At 37.8% G+C, this 17,445-nt stretch overlaps 1 protein-coding gene across 4 annotated transcripts in view; it reads left to right on the forward strand.

Annotated features, from left to right (window-relative positions):
- Positions 1-17,445, forward strand: part of ETV1 (ETS variant transcription factor 1) — a 66,847-nt gene that overhangs the window by 39,631 nt on the left and 9,771 nt on the right. For all 4 annotated transcript variants that reach the window (XM_072033609.1, XM_072033610.1, XM_072033607.1 and 1 more), the window contains 3 exons: positions 293-540; positions 12,759-12,825; positions 15,202-15,272. In XM_072033609.1, the coding sequence (XP_071889710.1) occupies positions 293-540; positions 12,759-12,825; positions 15,202-15,272 (386 nt within the window). The remainder of the gene's footprint in view (positions 1-292; positions 541-12,758; positions 12,826-15,201; positions 15,273-17,445) is intronic.

Raw genomic sequence — 17,445 nt, forward strand, 5'->3', positions numbered from 1 at the left:
CATTTTTGGTTGGCCTCTTTTGATGAGAGAAGACACTGAAGGAAAAGAGCATGGTGGTGGGGGCAGGTACTAGAGCTGGTATTAATAGGTGGGGGCTATGTTACTTTGCTTCTTGCTGTTCTGCAACACAGCCATGATCATAATCCTGATGGCAGCATTTGGCATTATCATAAACAAAATGTTTACTATTGAGGAAGCGATAAACCCTCTTGCTAATCATGATCTGTGAAGATCTTTGTGAAATGGAATGTAGCTTAAGTCCTTTACATGACCTCTCTAACTTGTGTCCTAGATTTCGCCGCCAGCTCTCTGAACCTTGCAATTCTTTTCCACCTCTGCCTGCAATGCCAAGGGAAGGACGTCCAATATATCAGCGGCAGATGTCTGAGCCAAACATCCCTTTCCCACCTCAAGGTTTTAAGCAGGAGTATCACGATCCAGTGTATGAACACAACGCTATGGTTGGCAGTGCAGCCAGTCAAAATTTCCCCCCTCCTCTGATGATTAAACAGGAACCTAGAGATTTTGCATATGATTCAGGTAGGTGAGCCTCTCCTTATTTCTGCATAGTAAAGTAATAAATCAGTCCAAGCTAGTGCTATTGATGTTTTGATCCTGTGAATTGGAACTTGCTCTTCTGTCTTCTAAATCTCCCAAAGTAATTGATGTCCAATATAACTTGAAAAGTAGTGAGATTGCCACATAGTACAAGGTGTCTTGTGCCACTGTTGCCTTGTCTTGCTCTGTGGAGGTTTTCATTTCCCAGAACTCTTTGTCCAGACAATACACAGGTTAAAGAAGCTGGAGAAGAAATGATCATGGGTGCAAAATTGAGCTTTGCTTAAGAGGGGGCTTGCTCTGCATTATCTCATCTCTGACCTCTAAATTTGTATGCTCCGTTTTATGAGCTCTTTCATTTGTCTGCCAGAAGTAGAGGACTCTCCTCTTGCCTGCACTGCTTTAAATCAGGAGTAACTCCGCTGAAGTGGGGTTTATACTGCTATAAAACCAATGAGGGAGAAGAATCAGCCAAATTGGTGTCAGCTTCTCAATTTGTGCATACTGCTGTGTTTTGTGGAGGTACATAATCTGTGATGCCAGATTGCTGATGTAGAGAATAAGCTGTTGCTATTAATAATGTTTATTATTATTATTGTGCTCATAGGGCAACCAAAATGAGCGTTATTGCTCTACAAAATAGAGGAGGTGGTGGCAGAGCCCACTCTGAATAGCTTCTGGTCAAAAAGGATAAAAACATGAATCAAAGGAATAACATTTGAAATTTTAGGTTACTTTGCCACAATTTAAAAATAATATTTATATTATATTTGGGGAAAGAGAGAGAGAATTGGGGAAGCAAAAAACAGAGTTTAGTGATGAGTACCAAGTAACGAGGAGAGGGAAGCTAAGGTTAAAATTGCATGGAGCAGGCTGCATAGGGTAAATGGGGTAAACAGTTGATAAGTATGGTGTTGACAAAATTCAGTCAAAACACGTCTCACAATTCCTATGTAAGCGATTTCTGCAGCTCCTCATCAGTCCATGCCTCTGTCCTGCTTCCTGCTTCGTGTATGCCACACTGTTAAAGAGAAGGGTTTTCAGTGAGTTCTTATGGCACTCCCAGGGGAGGGTGCATCGCTTTCATACACACATACCCTAATTTGGGGCAGGGTCTTTTTGAGCCTTTTTGAGCCTTGCCTGACTTCTGGGCACTGCAGTGCCTCCAGTGCTTACCTTCTGGTTCAGTTCGTGGCTAGATGCTTTTGCAGTTTCTTTTGCAAACATTGCGTGGCTGTTGAATTGAGGTCTCCTTTGGAAGTTTAGCCTATGACAAATTGTTTTGCAGTTTGATACAGTGAAAAAATTGTTTTTATCATCTTTTCTATAGCTAACTTAACATTGTCTATTTAGTGGAGTATTCTTTGGTATCTTTATTGTAAAGTGCTTGCTTTAGAATTGATCTCTATCTTAGACCAGGGGAATTTGGAAAGTAGAGTTTCTCCTTTCTTATTCTTCACAAGCAAATAACCAATCCTTTGATGAATTTGAGTTAGGCATATACAAGGAGGAGAATAAGGAGAAAATATGAAATATTTATCCAAGCTGAAGTATAAGACAACATGAACATAAGTTTAGATTAAAGGATGAAAGCTAGAACTAAACCTGTTCATTGATTAAGGTTCTGAGATATGTGGATTTGGCAGTTGTGTATCTTTAGTCTTACAGAACAGCATGGGAGAGACTGTCTGCATAGTTAATGTGGCTATGGATAATAAATAGGGGACTGCAGCTTCAGGCACTGCCAGTCCCTTGCAACCTTCACAAGCACCGTTATTCATCCTGCTAAATTAAAGGGTGAAAAAAGGCCCTTTTGTAAGCATGCTTCATATTTGGCTAGGAAGTGGGATCTCCTTATTGCATGCTATTACTTTAAATCTGGGTTGGCTGCTAGCATTCATCTTTCATTGTAATATTCTTTACGGGGAAAAAAAAAAACAGCAAATTTTATTCTGAAAGGAAGATGTGCAAACTTGTGTCAATTCTAAAATGCTCTTTTTTTATTTTATTTTATTTTATTTTATTTTATTTTTGTGCCAGCAAGAACAACATTTTGCTTTATAGTAATGACGTTTGAGGAAGATTGTTTCTTTTGTGATGAATAATTAGTTTTTAAAAATGTAATAGCTGTGTAACCAGTGGTCATGAAAAATTAATCTGTTGGTATCAGGAAGTACTTTTATTGGCCTCAGAATCACTGCATTTAAGTTGACACATCTGTACACTCCATAAATTGCAGTCAACAACTGTGGTCTGTTGATATTTTGTCTTGTTACCATCTGTTCTCTAGAAACCATCATTTTCCATCCTTACTAGGAGTACATTAAATAACCCCTTAGGAAACATAATGTATTTGTCACTGAATCATTGATTTCATTTTTCACCTATGGATGTTCAGGGAAGGAGGAATGCTAGAGTGAAAAGTCTTTTTTGCATGCTATTTTACTGCAGCTCGGATAAGAATATAGAAATATATTTAAAAAGTTCATTGTAATGCACCAAGATGTTCCTTTTGGGATGTTTTTGAAAGAGCCTCATAAAAGTTCATTGCTTTTGTGCACTATACTTTTATACTTTGTGGGAAGCTGGTGAATGAAAAGCATTATTATGGAATGATTATAACTCTATTAAAACATGACATTAATTATGACATGGGAAATGGCAGATCAATTAGTTGTAATTGTAATTGCAGGTATGCAATTTCTACTGCAGAATGTTTGAGATAATGGAAAAAGAAAAATGTCAACAGAGTAGAAGCTCTTCCTTATCCATCTACACTTCTAGAAGTCACAATGCATCATACATGTCCAATCAGACTTTTTCTGCCACAATTTTTTTGGGCTGCTAGTCACAGATATATTTAGTACCTAATGGTATATCCAGCAACATACAGAACTTTGAGATTTTACATGGTTGATGAATATGCCCTAGAAGCCTTCCCAAGATATTTGTTTACAAGGGTTAATAATGGAAATTCTTGTACAGTTAGTACTTCTGCAATTCAGTCCATGTGTTTGGTTATTTTAATGAAAAGGTCAACTTGAGGAGCTTTGAGCTTCCTCTGTTCTAGGCTATATTTTGAGGTAGGACCCTTGAAGGCTTGATGCTTCCTACTTCACTTAGTCTATTTGCAAATATACCAAGTAATGACTTTAGCTATGCATGTAGGTTAATAATAAAAATAATTTTGCAATGACATCTTCAGTTTCAGTTTAAATCTCACATCTTGTTTTGCCCGATAAAAAATAGTTATTTTGTTTGGGAAGTTCTTTTGTGCCTATTTCTTTAACTGAGAACTTTTAAATCTGTCACAAGGTAGTGTTAGTCAGAGATTAGTAGACAAATTGCTGCTTGTATATACTTATTACTGATTGCCAGGAATTCATCTGTTGAAATCTAGACAAATCAGTCTCTCCAGAGCAGATTAGAGGCATTGACAGGGCTGTTCTTGCATTTCAGTGTAGTCTCATGAGTAATACATTTGAATGGACCTTAGAAAGTTTGGATTCTATCCCTGTCACTTCCAAAATTTTCTTCTGAGTTACTAGTCACATCACTTGTGGAATGAAATTTTGAGACAGAATTATTAGCCCTTATGTCTTCTTGCTGGGTTGCTCATCCTTCTAATTTCTGAGGCCTCACAACCTTTTGGCAGCACCCAAGAAAGGGTAACAGATATGTTTGAAGGCAGAGACACATTTGATAGAAACCTGCTCATTACCCAATTAGCACTGGGAAATTCTTAAAGAACACTATGTATTAGACAAGTTCAAAATTTAGCTCCTAGGGACTTCCTTTGTATTTAGTAGTGAGAAAGTATAGAAACATCAGATTAGTATCCCAGTCCAAGGACCACAAATATAAGAAATACATAATGTGAAAAAAATTTGGCCAAGATGACTTGACTACTTTGGCAAACTTCATTGGAGCTGGAACGGCCTTTGTTGAGTCCTAAAATTTGCCATTCCAATACTGATAAAGATATTCATCTTGAGGTTGTCTTTTCCTTTCTTGAAATGTTCTGCCCCATTAATGGCACAACTTCCAATGTCTGTAACAACTGAAGCAGGAGCTCCACCTGCAAAGCTGTTCACTGCACCACTCTCCTTCCCCAAAACAGTTTTGACCTGTGCACTCAAGACGCAAGAGTCGTCCTGAGACAAAAGGCTATATCATAATTCATTAGCAACAAAGCAGTTGTATAAATGTTGCCCAGGAAGATGTAATTATGACACTTGCTAACCACCAACATCTCCACCTTTAGGTATAAGATGTTGTTAGCATTCTACTATCCATGCTATAAAGGTGTATTTACCTAATGACTGGAACAGAATAAAAAGAAAGAGTCCTTTCAAATACCTGATACAGTGCTCTTTGAAAAGCAAATCAATGCAAATTAACATTGAAAAAGTTTCCTAGTAGCACATTCTTCCCTTGAGATCAGCTGACATCTCTTGAAATTTGGGAGTTGCAAGGGCAACATTAGAGAATCTGTTGAATTAAAATTTCAAGGGAAAAAATAGTTTAAATGTGTTTCTTGGAAGTATATTTATTTGCAGTTTTCCTTCTCTCTCATTTCTTTTTTTTCTTTTTTCTTTTTTCTTTTCTTTTTTCTTTTTTCTTGTTTCTTTTTTCTTTTTTCTTTTTCCTTCTCTCTCTCTCTCCCTTTCTCCTTTTCTTCCCTCCTTCCCTCTTTCTTTAAGAACAGCAGTTGGATATTTTATTGTACCTCTTGGAGGTGCAGGTTAGACATTTGGAGATGCTAGTATGAAGGAAGAAAGGAAATCTTAGCTGGCAGTCAGAGTCAATGCAGGTTGGCTTTTTCCAGAATATCTTCTAGTGCCTTGACTAATGCAGTATTTAAAATGACAACTCATGGTACTTCTACTGTCTTTAATTATATTGGCTAATTTTTCCACAGTGCTTTGAAAATGTAAAGCACCGTGTGAGTGCTAAGTATTATTACTACAGTTATTCCCTTGGGAGATTATTTCACAGACTTCACAGTTAAGAAATATTTCTTGATAGTAAGCCTAAATTTTCCCTTTGATCAGTCTCATTCCACTGCTCATAGCTACACCTCTTTGGCTCATCCTAAACAATTCCTTGGTATTAACGTACCACCTCTAAATCTCTGTAGACAGTCTGCATGTATACTTAAAGTCTGTCTGTGTGAATTGTTGTTGAGATCCTGCTTCATAAATCCTCTAGCTGCTTAATCTTTTCCTCAAATTCTCTCTAGGTTTTTCCTTTTCTTTTCTTATTTTTTCTTCCACCCCCCCCCCCCCCCCCCCCCTTTTTTTTAATTTAAGTCAGGCTGCAAATATTTGCAGTATTTTCAGCATAATTTTTTAAAATGTGAAAATGTGAAACAGAACTAACCTCATCCTTTTACAGGATGTGGTCCTTCAGTACGTGCATCCCAAAATTGCATCTGCTTATGGCCTTAAAGAAATTCTTTTACACGGTGCAATTGTTCTGAATGAAAATCTGGCTGGGATAAAGGCAGGAGGGGATAAGGGCCAAGGTCTTGCTCTTTAGTTCAAGGTCTTGCTCTTTAGTTCAAGCAAAGTCTCCCCTCCTCATTCTTCGTTTTGCAGTTTTCCTGAGTCTCGCTTCTGTGGTTTAAAATATTTCACTGTCTTGTTTCAGGAGCTTGTCTTTAGTGTGTTGTTTCAGTGAATGAACATGGGTTTCGTTCAGTTGTTAAGCTGTGCTGCACTTTGTACTTGCTCTTAAAACACATAAACACAAATCTACTGTTGGATGGTACAACAGTAGAAAATAATGGCATCTGAGGATGGGAATTTGAAAAACCTGGACATAGGAAGATTGCAGTGGCAGGCAGAATTTGAACTTTTCTCTTGCTTTCTATCTAGCCAATTCCTTCTACTCACTAATTCTGTCTACAAGAAATTTGTATTTAGAATAGAATTAATTTTGTAATGTTATCCTCATGAACAAAGGGAAATCTGAACACCGAGTTAATATAAGCATATAGGCAGGAGGCCATACATCTATTTTTCCTTTCAAAGCAGACAATATGATCTGAAAAATTGTCCTGCAGTCCCTGTTTTTTTTAAAGAAACGGATAAATATTCTCTAAATCTACAGTTACAGTAAGTGGCACTGGCTAATGATTTGATTTGAGGATTGAGAGCACAGTCTGGATTTACTCTTTGTGCATTAACGCAGGTCAAATGGACACAGGCTGCATTTTAAATCAGTAATGGAAGGCTGAAGCCTGCCTTAAACCAATCATATCAGCCTTACCCAAGACCGATTGATCCCGAGAGACCGAGCCCTGTGAGCACAGCTTTTATATGAATGGACTTTGTGCAGCCTGAAGTTTCATTCATAAAATGGATGCTGAAGGGGAAAAAAAAAAAAAAAAGAAACGCACCAAACCCTGGAATGTCCATTTATACGAAGCTGAAGGGTGTAGTGTTCCCTCAGCTGCTGCTTTTTCCAGTTGCCTTAAAGTAATGATTAATGCTCCTTGGCCCTGCCTGCCTGTAACCTGACTCCATTTATGGCCTTGGTGTGTTTCTAATGTATAGTGAATGAGAAGGCTACATTCTCAAATCAGAAACATAAACAGGAACTGGTTGGTCTGAATTCCATTCAAATATGTCACTTCAGCCGTGCAGTGTTTGTCCAACTTCGATTTTACAGGCATGGGATGGGGCGGGGGAGAAAAAGCAACACAGACAGTTTTTTGCTGTAAGATTACCAACAAAAGGAGAAAGGGAGAGTGAAAATACTGCTGTGTTTTGTTGAATTTGAAAGGAAGCAATGTTTAAAATACATTTTACAGTTACTGAGGTTAATAAAAGCAAATGCATGATTTTAAAGTATGCTCAAAAGATCAGTTCCATGTGGAATTTCAATTCAGAGCTGAATGTATGAGCCTTTGTTTTCCTGTTCTGCTGTATAAAAAGTTACACATCGCCTAGACAGGCTGTTGACATCTGGTCTCAGAAAATGCATTAGATGTTGTCATAGAACTAAAAACCAAAGTTGCGGAAAGGAAGCTGTTTGCTTAAGGTTTTCTTTCTGTGTGTGTGTGATAATCGCACTTAGACACGAGCTATTGAGGCCTAGATTTTTGTCAAGTAAAAAGCAAGAAATCGAGCTTAAGAAATCAAAACTAGTTATCTTTTAGAACGGAGGGTGTGTGTGTATTTATGAGTGCACATACTTGTAGGTGTTATTGTTTGTTTAATTGCTGGTGTGAAGGTTAGTAGCAGGCAGAATGAAGAATGAAATCTTCTATTCTGAATGTTTTTAAACTGCATAATGATTTGGGAAAAGCAAGATTAATTTTTAGATGGATTTTTAGAGGAGACAGTGACTGTTTTTACCTCTGTAACTTCAGTGCATCTACATATTTCATACTGACCCTGCTAATATGACATTAGTGCTGACTTTTGTTTTGCCAGGATTTTAGCAGTTTGTAGCACTCTGTTGAACCATGTAGTTTCTCAGGGGACGGTGCTTTCAAAGGCAGTTGGACTAAAACCTGATCCACCAGCATTTGAGCTGGGAACATGCATAAGCAATTCCTGTTTAGGAAAACTGTCAATAGCTCTTGTATTTCTACCTGAATCTCTTTTTATGCAGAGATATAAGAGTTTTAATTTCATTGTGTTCTGCAGGTTTACAAAACCATAGGTTCTGTATCAGATAAAATCATTAGGTTTGTTTCCCCGCGTAACACAGATCATGCATTTTCCTTAGTGATGCCTGGTGCCACTTGCTGTGATCTAGTGTGAAGAACTGCCTTTCCTACCTGAAAAATTCTGTCCGTTTTCCCATGATTTTAGTATTGCTCTTGATCTATGAGCTGGTCAGAGCTTCTCGGTGGCAGTAAATACTGCTTTCCACCATGAGGCTAAAAGTGTTTCAGTGGTGGATTAAGCGCTCCTTTGTAAACAGTTTGTCAGTGCTCTTGGAAATACATGAACAGAAAAGTTCTCTGCAGTCATATTGAGACATTACCAAGTTTGAGGCTTAAAGTACAATGCCTTTTAACTTGCTCATTTTATTTTAAAAAGGCTACTTTTGTCAGGCTACCTTTGTCTCTGCATGCGGTAAAAACCTCTCCCACTGCCCCAGCCATCTCTGTGCATACCAGAGCTTGCACTGCAGAAGATGGGAGGAGGCAGTGTGGGCAGGACTGGCACAGCAGCAGGGTCGGGCTGTCACATACTGGCATCTGCCCGGCAGCTGAGTGTCCCAGCCCCTGAGGGGCTTGTGTGTGCCCCCCTGCACACAGTGGCACCAGTGAAAGGGTCTGCACGTGCTGGATTTCTTGCCTCTGGGAAGAGAGGTGGCACAGCACGCTTAAGTGTATGTAGAAACACCAATTCTGAGTCACTGAAATAGGAGCAAAAGCCTCTGTAATTCTTTTTCAGACCAAGAAAGGATAACTGAGAAGGCTTCAGTTTCCAACTGTGGCTCAGTTTCCAACTGAGAAGGATATGGTGTAAGTTAAATTACAGGGTTGGCGTTATCCACAGCTAGTGGAGTCCCTGAAAACTTTTGGGGAGTTTTTCCTGTTGTTAATATCACTGAGTTGGTAATAAAGTGTAAATCAGAGAACTGGGTGAGCAATAGTAACACGGTTCCAGTTTTAGTGCCATCACATATTTGATGCCTGTCGGGAAGGAGACAAGTTTCACATGTGGGTTGAGGTGTTTGATGAATGTGAGCAACTCGTTCACAGGCTCAGCACGTAAGGTAGCCACTGGTCAGGACACCATGCTGCTCACTGAAGCTGCCATGCTGTCTTTTCACCCACCCAGCTTAAGCCTGCATGCACTTGCTGACCCTTGGTCTCTGCCTCTCTGCACATGCACATGTGTAGTGCACGTACACATGTCACACTTTGCACTCTTACACCCATGTGGGTCCTGCCCTGGGCCTCCACATCTTAAGATGCTGATAATAAAGTGAACTGAAAAGTATTTCAGAGTCAGAGCATAACGTGACAGCTTGTGAGACAGAGTGAGGAAGGCTGCATAGTGTCAGAGTCACAGGAGCAGCCAAAGAAGAAATCCTGATGCGGGTTCCCAATTTCTGCTGCACTCAAGAGGAGAAAGTCACTTCATTCGGTTTCTTGAAGAAGCTTTCTTTTCCCTGTGTCTTCCCCAGCAAGGGAGACGTGCTGGAAATTGTTTCTGTGCAGGCTGTGACTGTGGGTCTGAAACCTGGTCCTTACGTCTGCATAAAACTTGGGAAAGGATTTAATGATTCTCTACCTACATTGAGTTAGACAGGGCTGAGACAGCCTAACCCTTTAAATTCCACTATATTAATTAATGCAAAATGCTTCCTTACTAAGAGACTACTCAAGTGCTTTATTTGATAATGAAACCTAGAACCTGTGCTTGCTGAATTTGGCAGCAGGTTTTTCTGGGGAAGTCTATTTGGCCTTTTTCTGCTTTGGTATATTTTAAAACACAGCAGAGCATATTTCTAGTGGATTCTCTGTAACATTCCTAGATGAGAAGGTATTTATTATATAGATTACATGTAATTTTACAATAACACCTATTGTGGAAAAATAGTTCCAGAGCTACATGGTATAAGACCACATTCACTGTTTTAAGATGACTGCTATGTTGCTGTTAGCAAGAGGAGCAATGAAGGATGACGTCTAGGTATTCCGAATTAACAATAAAAATATTTTTTTTGTCTCCATATTTTTAGTTGCTTTTTGTTTTTTTTTTAAAAAAAAAAACAACAACAAAAGCTGGACTCTGCTGTTCTTGAGATGATGTAACTTCACAATGTGAACTACTTCATTAAGAATCTGAAATAAGCTTATCGTGAGTCCTAAAGCCAGGCGCGTTTTTCTTCAAAGACTAAAAATTACTAAAAGGTGGTAGAATCAGTCACCTCAAATACTTGGACCCTGCCCTGGTGGTATCTTATGCCTAATTCTGTCTTATTTGTTGTCTTAAAACAATACTTTAAGGAGAAGAAAACATATAATTGCTCTGTAATTTCTGCACTAAAATGTTTTCTTTTGAAGTAGCTCCGCTTAGCTAGTAAAAATACTTCTGGGTCTTAGTCAAGCATTTAGTACAATTTAAAACTGCAATGCTAAATTTCATTGGTTGGACTTTTTATTAGATAAGGTAGAAATGAAAGCAGCAGGCAATTTAATTAGCAGTAATTTTTCTGGGCAAGTCATTACTTTGATGAACTTCAGAGCAATGTTTATGGCTCCTAATTAACCATGTTAGTCATTTGATTGAATAATCACTTTGGAAATGTTTCTACAATTTGATTAGAGTCTGACCCACTCTGATAGTCATAAATTAACTGATAGCACTTTAGGATAACAAGACTCTAGTTACTTTACGAGAAATAAACTCTTGCCTGCTGTATTTTTCAGCCCTCTGTGGACTGTTTAAGCACAAACTAACCAAAAGATTAAGTAATGTTGGTACAAACAATGCTTGTCTTAAAAAGACTCCAGATGTTAATTATAATTGATTTTAGGAGCATATGAGATGAAACCCCAAATTGGCTAAAAACACAGCTTCTTGGATTCATACATAATTCTTTATTCTGTATACTCTGCTGTATCATTTTGCAAGAGTGGAGTTCATGAGTCAAAAAGGGTTTTGCTGCCAATACTAGTGAATTTTTACCTAAAATAGAAAATAGCATCTGTTTCAGTTCTGCAACTTCCTTTTTTTTTTTTTTTTTTTTTTTTTTTACGTAGATTTTTCCATTCTCCTTAAAATTCAATCTACTTGGTAAGATGAGTGATTCTTTGCAGGTGAACCACTACTTGTAGCCTTGACTTCTACTCTACAGAGCTATACTTGACTTGTGTGATCACTGAGTCACCGAGTCCTGTGTCTGCTCAGAATAGTTGTCTGAGACATTAGAGATCCTCAAGGCCTGAGCAGGCAGGCACTGAGCATGTAATCGAGAGAGGAGGTAATAAAGAGTTTGGCATGGATGTGCAGGACAGATTGCGGACTGATAGAGGAAACTTATTATTCCTGTTCTGTGTTTCACTTGTTTTGTGAAGTCGGTGTCAAACCTCATTTTCTTAGCCAGCCAAATCTTTGATACTCATCAGTAGTCAGTGAACAACAAAATTTGGAATCACATTCTGAAAGAGTAGGTAGGCAGCATTGGAAAAATAATGGCTGCTCTTTTCACTTCTGTTTGCATCTCTTAAAGCGTTACAACTTACTGGTGTCAGATTGTAGTTTGGGGTAGGAGTTTATCCCAAGATTGAATAGATGGTGGTAAGCAAGACTTTCAATATTCAAGAAGCGGTTTAAACATAGTCTAGAAGGGCAAATGTATATGGTGTTTGCAAGTCCCTGTGCTCAACATGTCACTATTGGAGACAGTGTAAGACACAGGAGGAAAACAAACAAACAAACAAACAAACAAAAACATTTAAAGAATACCATTTTAATTAGTTCTGGTTTGTTTGTTTGTTTGCTTGTTTCCTCATTCTTCTTGCATATTTGAGTAGACGTGAGGAACTGCAAATAGATTTGTGTATTATTTAAAATGTGCACAATATTTATTTATTTTTTACTTTTAAGGGGTTTCTTTTTTGGTTAAGGGTACACAAGCAGAGGGTGAAATTGGTGCAGCTGAATTCCTAGTTTAAATGCTTAGCATTTGCAGAAAATTTCTTTAAAGTTTCAAGACCTTACGCAGAGTCTAAAAAACAATAACCTGCTGTAGATTCATCCTGACATTCCTTGTATTAATGATACTGTATTTGTAGAGTTTATAAGTGCCTACTGTTATTGGCAGGCTTTACTGTGTAATTGATTAAAAATGGTGTGTTGAAGTAGTTACAAAGACAGACACACGAGCACAGAGTTTAAAATATTCATACTGTTTGTGTGGATTTTTTGGTCTGTGAATGATCTCAAATGTGTTGTGGGAATCAACTTTTAGCAAGGTTGATTGCAATAAGGGTATGAGTTCAAGTACCAATGTTGTGTGGGTTCTGTGATCTTTATGGTTTTCTCTTTCGCCATGCCTTGTGCATGCTGCTCTGAAATGCTTACTGGGGGTTGTCAGGTTCCTTCCCCCTTGCTGTAACTTGCATCCTTCTTAGTGTTCTTCTGCCTGCAGCTCTTGTCATTGATAACCTGAACACTTCAATTCCAGACAGTCTTTTGACTAGCATTGTCTTCTCTTTTCAGAAGTGCCTAGCTGCCATTCCATTTACATGAGGCAAGAAGGCTTCCTGACTCACCCAAACAGAACAGAAGTTAAGTTTTCTGTTATGTATCACTTATTATGAGAGAAATGGGGGGGCGTGGGGGTTAAAGCCTGGAGAGATTTGGGTTTCACTTGTTCGATCCTGCTGCTGGAAAGACACTGTCGTCTTTCTTTCCCTTCCCAGTCTACAATTTCTGCTGAGCTGGTCTTTTGTAGTTTCTTCTAGTGACACAGGTTGGTTAGGATAGAAGCAACTTTGTTATGAATTTATTCATTCTGCTGTTCAGTGCCTCCAGCTGTTGAATGGAAGTAATGCTAACAAATTTGTCCACATAACCCATTCTATTTAAATGATATTTTCCAGGCTACTAGTGTGACAGGCTTGGTTAACAGTTAAGTAATCCATTTTACACTTCAAAAAGTTTTCAGTTTTTGTCTTTTTTTTTTTTTTTTTTTTCAATGTTTTGGTGCTTTTTAGACCATTTAATATATGCAAAAGCTGTTAATGACTTCAATAAGGAAGACCTAAGATCATTGTCAAAATTAATAATTCTAAGTGATAGCACTTTATACATATTAAAACGGCCAGCAGAACTAAGCAAAAATGGCCACTGAAACATAGCTTATGCCATTCACTCTCCTGTTTTAATGCAAACTTTTTGTCAATATGTGATTCTTTTGTTGTTTAGAGTTTGTTTGTTTTTCCTCCAAGGGGCGAATTTCACAAACCCGAGGAAAATTGTTTCTGAGATAGATGGGAATTCAAACAGATGTATGAGTGAAAGTCCTGTAGTAAGGCTTCATTCATTAGTAAAAAGACACAACTGGAAAGATAACAAAGCTAAGTAAAAGCCCATGTGCTTCCGGAGTGGAATAAAGGCAGAAAAATAGAAATGAAATTTAGTGTATTACAAGGAGGATGAAAAAGCAGGTAGAAATTTGTAACAGCCTTGGTATATGAAATTCTATGATGTATATAAGCTTGATAAGAGAGGTGAAAGACATCAGGGAAAAATCCACAAACTACAGGGCGAGGGTTAACAGATTTGAGTTTTAATCGTGGCATAGATAGGGGAGAAACAGACTTAGCCATGTTATGTACTCGTAAGCTCTTGGAGGTGGTAAATTTGTTATGAATGACGTAGGAAAAGCAGCCATGTTTGGGTCAATATTTGTTTTCTGTATTTGGAAATCAGTCAACATGATTTTATGGAATAAAGGTCATGTCAAAGAAATCTGATTTCATTCTTTGTTGAGATTAAAAGTTTGATTGATAAAGATACTTGTCTCTTGTATCATGTAGTTGGCCATTTATATGGCATTCAATTTGCGACTGTATTACATTCTGATTAAGAAGTTAACACTAAGCAGTATCAATAAGGTACACATTAAATACATTAAGACCTGGCTTACTGACAGATCTAAAAGTAGCTGTCACTGGGCAATCATCACAGAATGGATTTGTTTCTATTACAGTTCTGTATAGTTCTGTGGGAATTGATATCAGTGCTATTCAACATTTTCAGTAAAGATACAGAAAAATGTTAATTGATAACTGTGTGGCACAGTGGTAAATAACGGGCAGAACAGGGCAGTCACACAAAGCAGTTTCGATTGTATGGTAATCTGGGCATGTTAAAGAAAATGTTTTTTCAATACACTGAATGCAGACCAGGCCTATGGAATTGGGAAACAGTATATTGGAAAAAATGATGTTGAGATGGGCCTCCTCCTCCTCAGCTTCGCAATGGGAAATCAGCCCAACCAAACATTGCAGCCATACAGCAAAAAGCCCTTCTACAATATTTGTACAGTCAAACGGAGAGCCGGAGGGAGGCAGGAGAGGAGGACTTGTTTTGTCTCTCCAAGTTGCATTAGCAATGCTGATACTGGCATCCAATACAGTTCTGGTTAACAAAAACGTCAAAATAATACTGCAAAATAGGACTGTGCACAGAAGAGGGTCCTAAAAAGAGTGCAAGTTTGCAGGGAGTGTCTTTTAATGAAAAAAAAATAATTTTCAAATGATCTTAATTGAAAGAAACATCCACTGAGTGACTTAGGTATGGGGAGAAAATACAGAGTAGAACTTCTTTAGTCTAGCAGGCAGAAGACACACAGGAACCAATGGTTAAAATGTGAAGCCATGCTAATTCAAATAGGAAATGAAGCAAACATTTTGGAATAAAGTGTAAAGAAAAATGAGTACTTTTTCATTTTTGCAGGTGGCGATTAGCAGTCTTTTGGGAATGCACACATTAATTAAACACCCCTATACTGAGGCCAAAATGTTGTGATTGGGTGGTGTGTAAAGGATGTGGGATATAAATCTAATTCCTGTATGACTTACTGTTCCCTCTGGCATTAAGCCTGTGATCTCGTCTTTCTCCATGCATCTTTTAAATAAACACCTCTTTAACTTACAGGTTGTATGTATGAAAAGGGACCTAGGCAGTTTTATGATGACACTTGCGTTGTTCCAGAGAAATTTGACGGTATGTATGACACATCTCTCGGTCTTTTCATGTGTGGCAAGATAAAAAAGAAAGAGATGAGGGACTTTTCTCTGTTGGTGATCAAAAAAGGCCAGTAACGTTCCAATTTAGGATTCCTTAACACACCATTTGCAGAGCGCCCAACCAAAGCTGACCTTTGTCTCTTGAAACCAAAGTCTCCTTTACAATAGCATGTCATTTGACTTTTGCCAGTGAAGGGTTCTATATCCAATATTGGGGCACAGGAGCTCAGTTCCTGTACTGGAAGAGAAGGAATAGGAGGATTTCCATTGCACTGATGATCACATACTGCTTGTTGTTAGAGATTTAATGAAAGCTTCTCTTATAATTAGCAAAACAGAGGAGACGGCAGCAGCTTTGTTTTTAGTGAGAAGTAAGCCTCTTGTCACATTGTCTGTGAAGATATGAATAGGGGGGAGTGAGTCCGTAGGATGTTTCTGTGTTGGTGTGTTTGTGCTACATTAGGCATTGTGCTAGTGGTTTATTTTTCAGAAGGGTTCTGGGATCAAGTAAAATAAATGGCCTGAATTATCCTCAGTTACTCTGATGTAAAATCAGTTTCCTGGTGTAACTCAGTTGATTTCAGATTTATTTCATTACAGACAAAGTAGATGGACTCAGTATTTCTTGCCGGTGACTCTGTTAGTCTGCAACTTTGGGAAGTAATTTGGAGATCAATTACTTAAATTTGCTGGAGTGGCTTCTTAAGTTAGTGTATGTATGTCCAGCTTTATTTATTTTTAAGCAGGAAGGATTATATACCTTCTGATAGCTAAAGGAAAGCTGGAGAACTTATGGTGCTATTTTTTTTTCCCCTCCTGCTTTATTTTGTTTGTTTTCCCCTGAGAATCACTTAGATGGATTGCAAAACTATTGTGTGTATAGCAGAATTTGTTGTGTTTACTGAAGAATGGGAGACTCTAAAATGAAATTAACCTGAAGAATTGTATGTTTCTCAAACTGAGGTGTCATGTGCATTTCAGGGTTGGTAAGGAATAGTAAGAAATAAATAGAGGATATTAGAGGAATAGTAAGAAATAAATAGAGGACCTAACTCTAAATATTGCTCAGTCCAGTATTGCATTGTCACAGGATTTATATATTCACTGAAAGGGTAATTTATTGAACAATCTACTTTATATGTTGGCTTTGGAATTTTTATTTTATTTTATTTTATTTTATTTTATTTTATTTTATTTTATTTTATTTTATTTTATTTTTTGGTGATGATGGTGGTTTGTTTGTTTTTCCTAAGTGCACTGTGTCAGGTTCCCCCTCCCAAAAAACATTGTGGGCCTCATACATTTTCAGTATCAGTGGCAAAATCATTTTTATATTTATCAGCGTGGGATCAGACCCTGTTCTACAAGAAGATAAAAATATTCGAGATGAGTACTTGTTCATGCCATTCTTGAAAAGCATTTTTGTTTATTTGGGTTTTGTCCAGGGAAGGGAATGAAAATGGGAAAGAAATACAAATAAAGTTTTTAAAAAAAAAAAGTTTGGAAATATTTGTGTTCTTGCAAAGCAGGCAGTCTGCTACTAGCTGCTGCGAGTGACCATTGAGATAACACCTTGTACTCTAGGAGACTGATGTCATGATACAAATATGTGTGTTTATACTTGTAGCACGATGACTTTTGAGGAAAAAATAGCAGATGTGTCATTATTTTTTGGCCAGTAAAGATAAAATGGGATAAGCCTAGGAGTAGCTTTGTTGTTTCAGAAGTAGATTCTCAGCTGCTTCATTCAGAATCAAAGATCTAAATAGGCAAAGAATCTGATCCTCGGTAATACTGCACTTGCTATTTGCACATTGCTCAGCTATCATTAAAAGAAAAATCCTGTCCTTGAGAAAGAAGGCCTTTCAGGACTGGAACTTGAACCTCACATAAACCCAAAAGCCTTGTGCTGATTTATTTGTTTTCCACAGCTATTGACTCAATTTTCTTTCCTGATTACAAAAGGAAATGCTCAATTTTTAATACTATTATTCTTACTTTCACTACTTGGAGCTGTTCTGTAATGGCCATCAGAGCATCCTAATGCTGTGGTTGAATGTAACATCCTGGCTTTCTGTATTAAACAGGTCATTCTGCTTATTGGCAAGGATTGCAGTTCTGGTACTCAAAATGAGGAGTTTTACCAGTTT

This window comes from Anas platyrhynchos, chromosome 2 (assembly GCF_047663525.1).
Source record: "Anas platyrhynchos isolate ZD024472 breed Pekin duck chromosome 2, IASCAAS_PekinDuck_T2T, whole genome shotgun sequence".
Taxonomy (NCBI): Eukaryota; Metazoa; Chordata; class Aves; order Anseriformes; family Anatidae; genus Anas; species Anas platyrhynchos.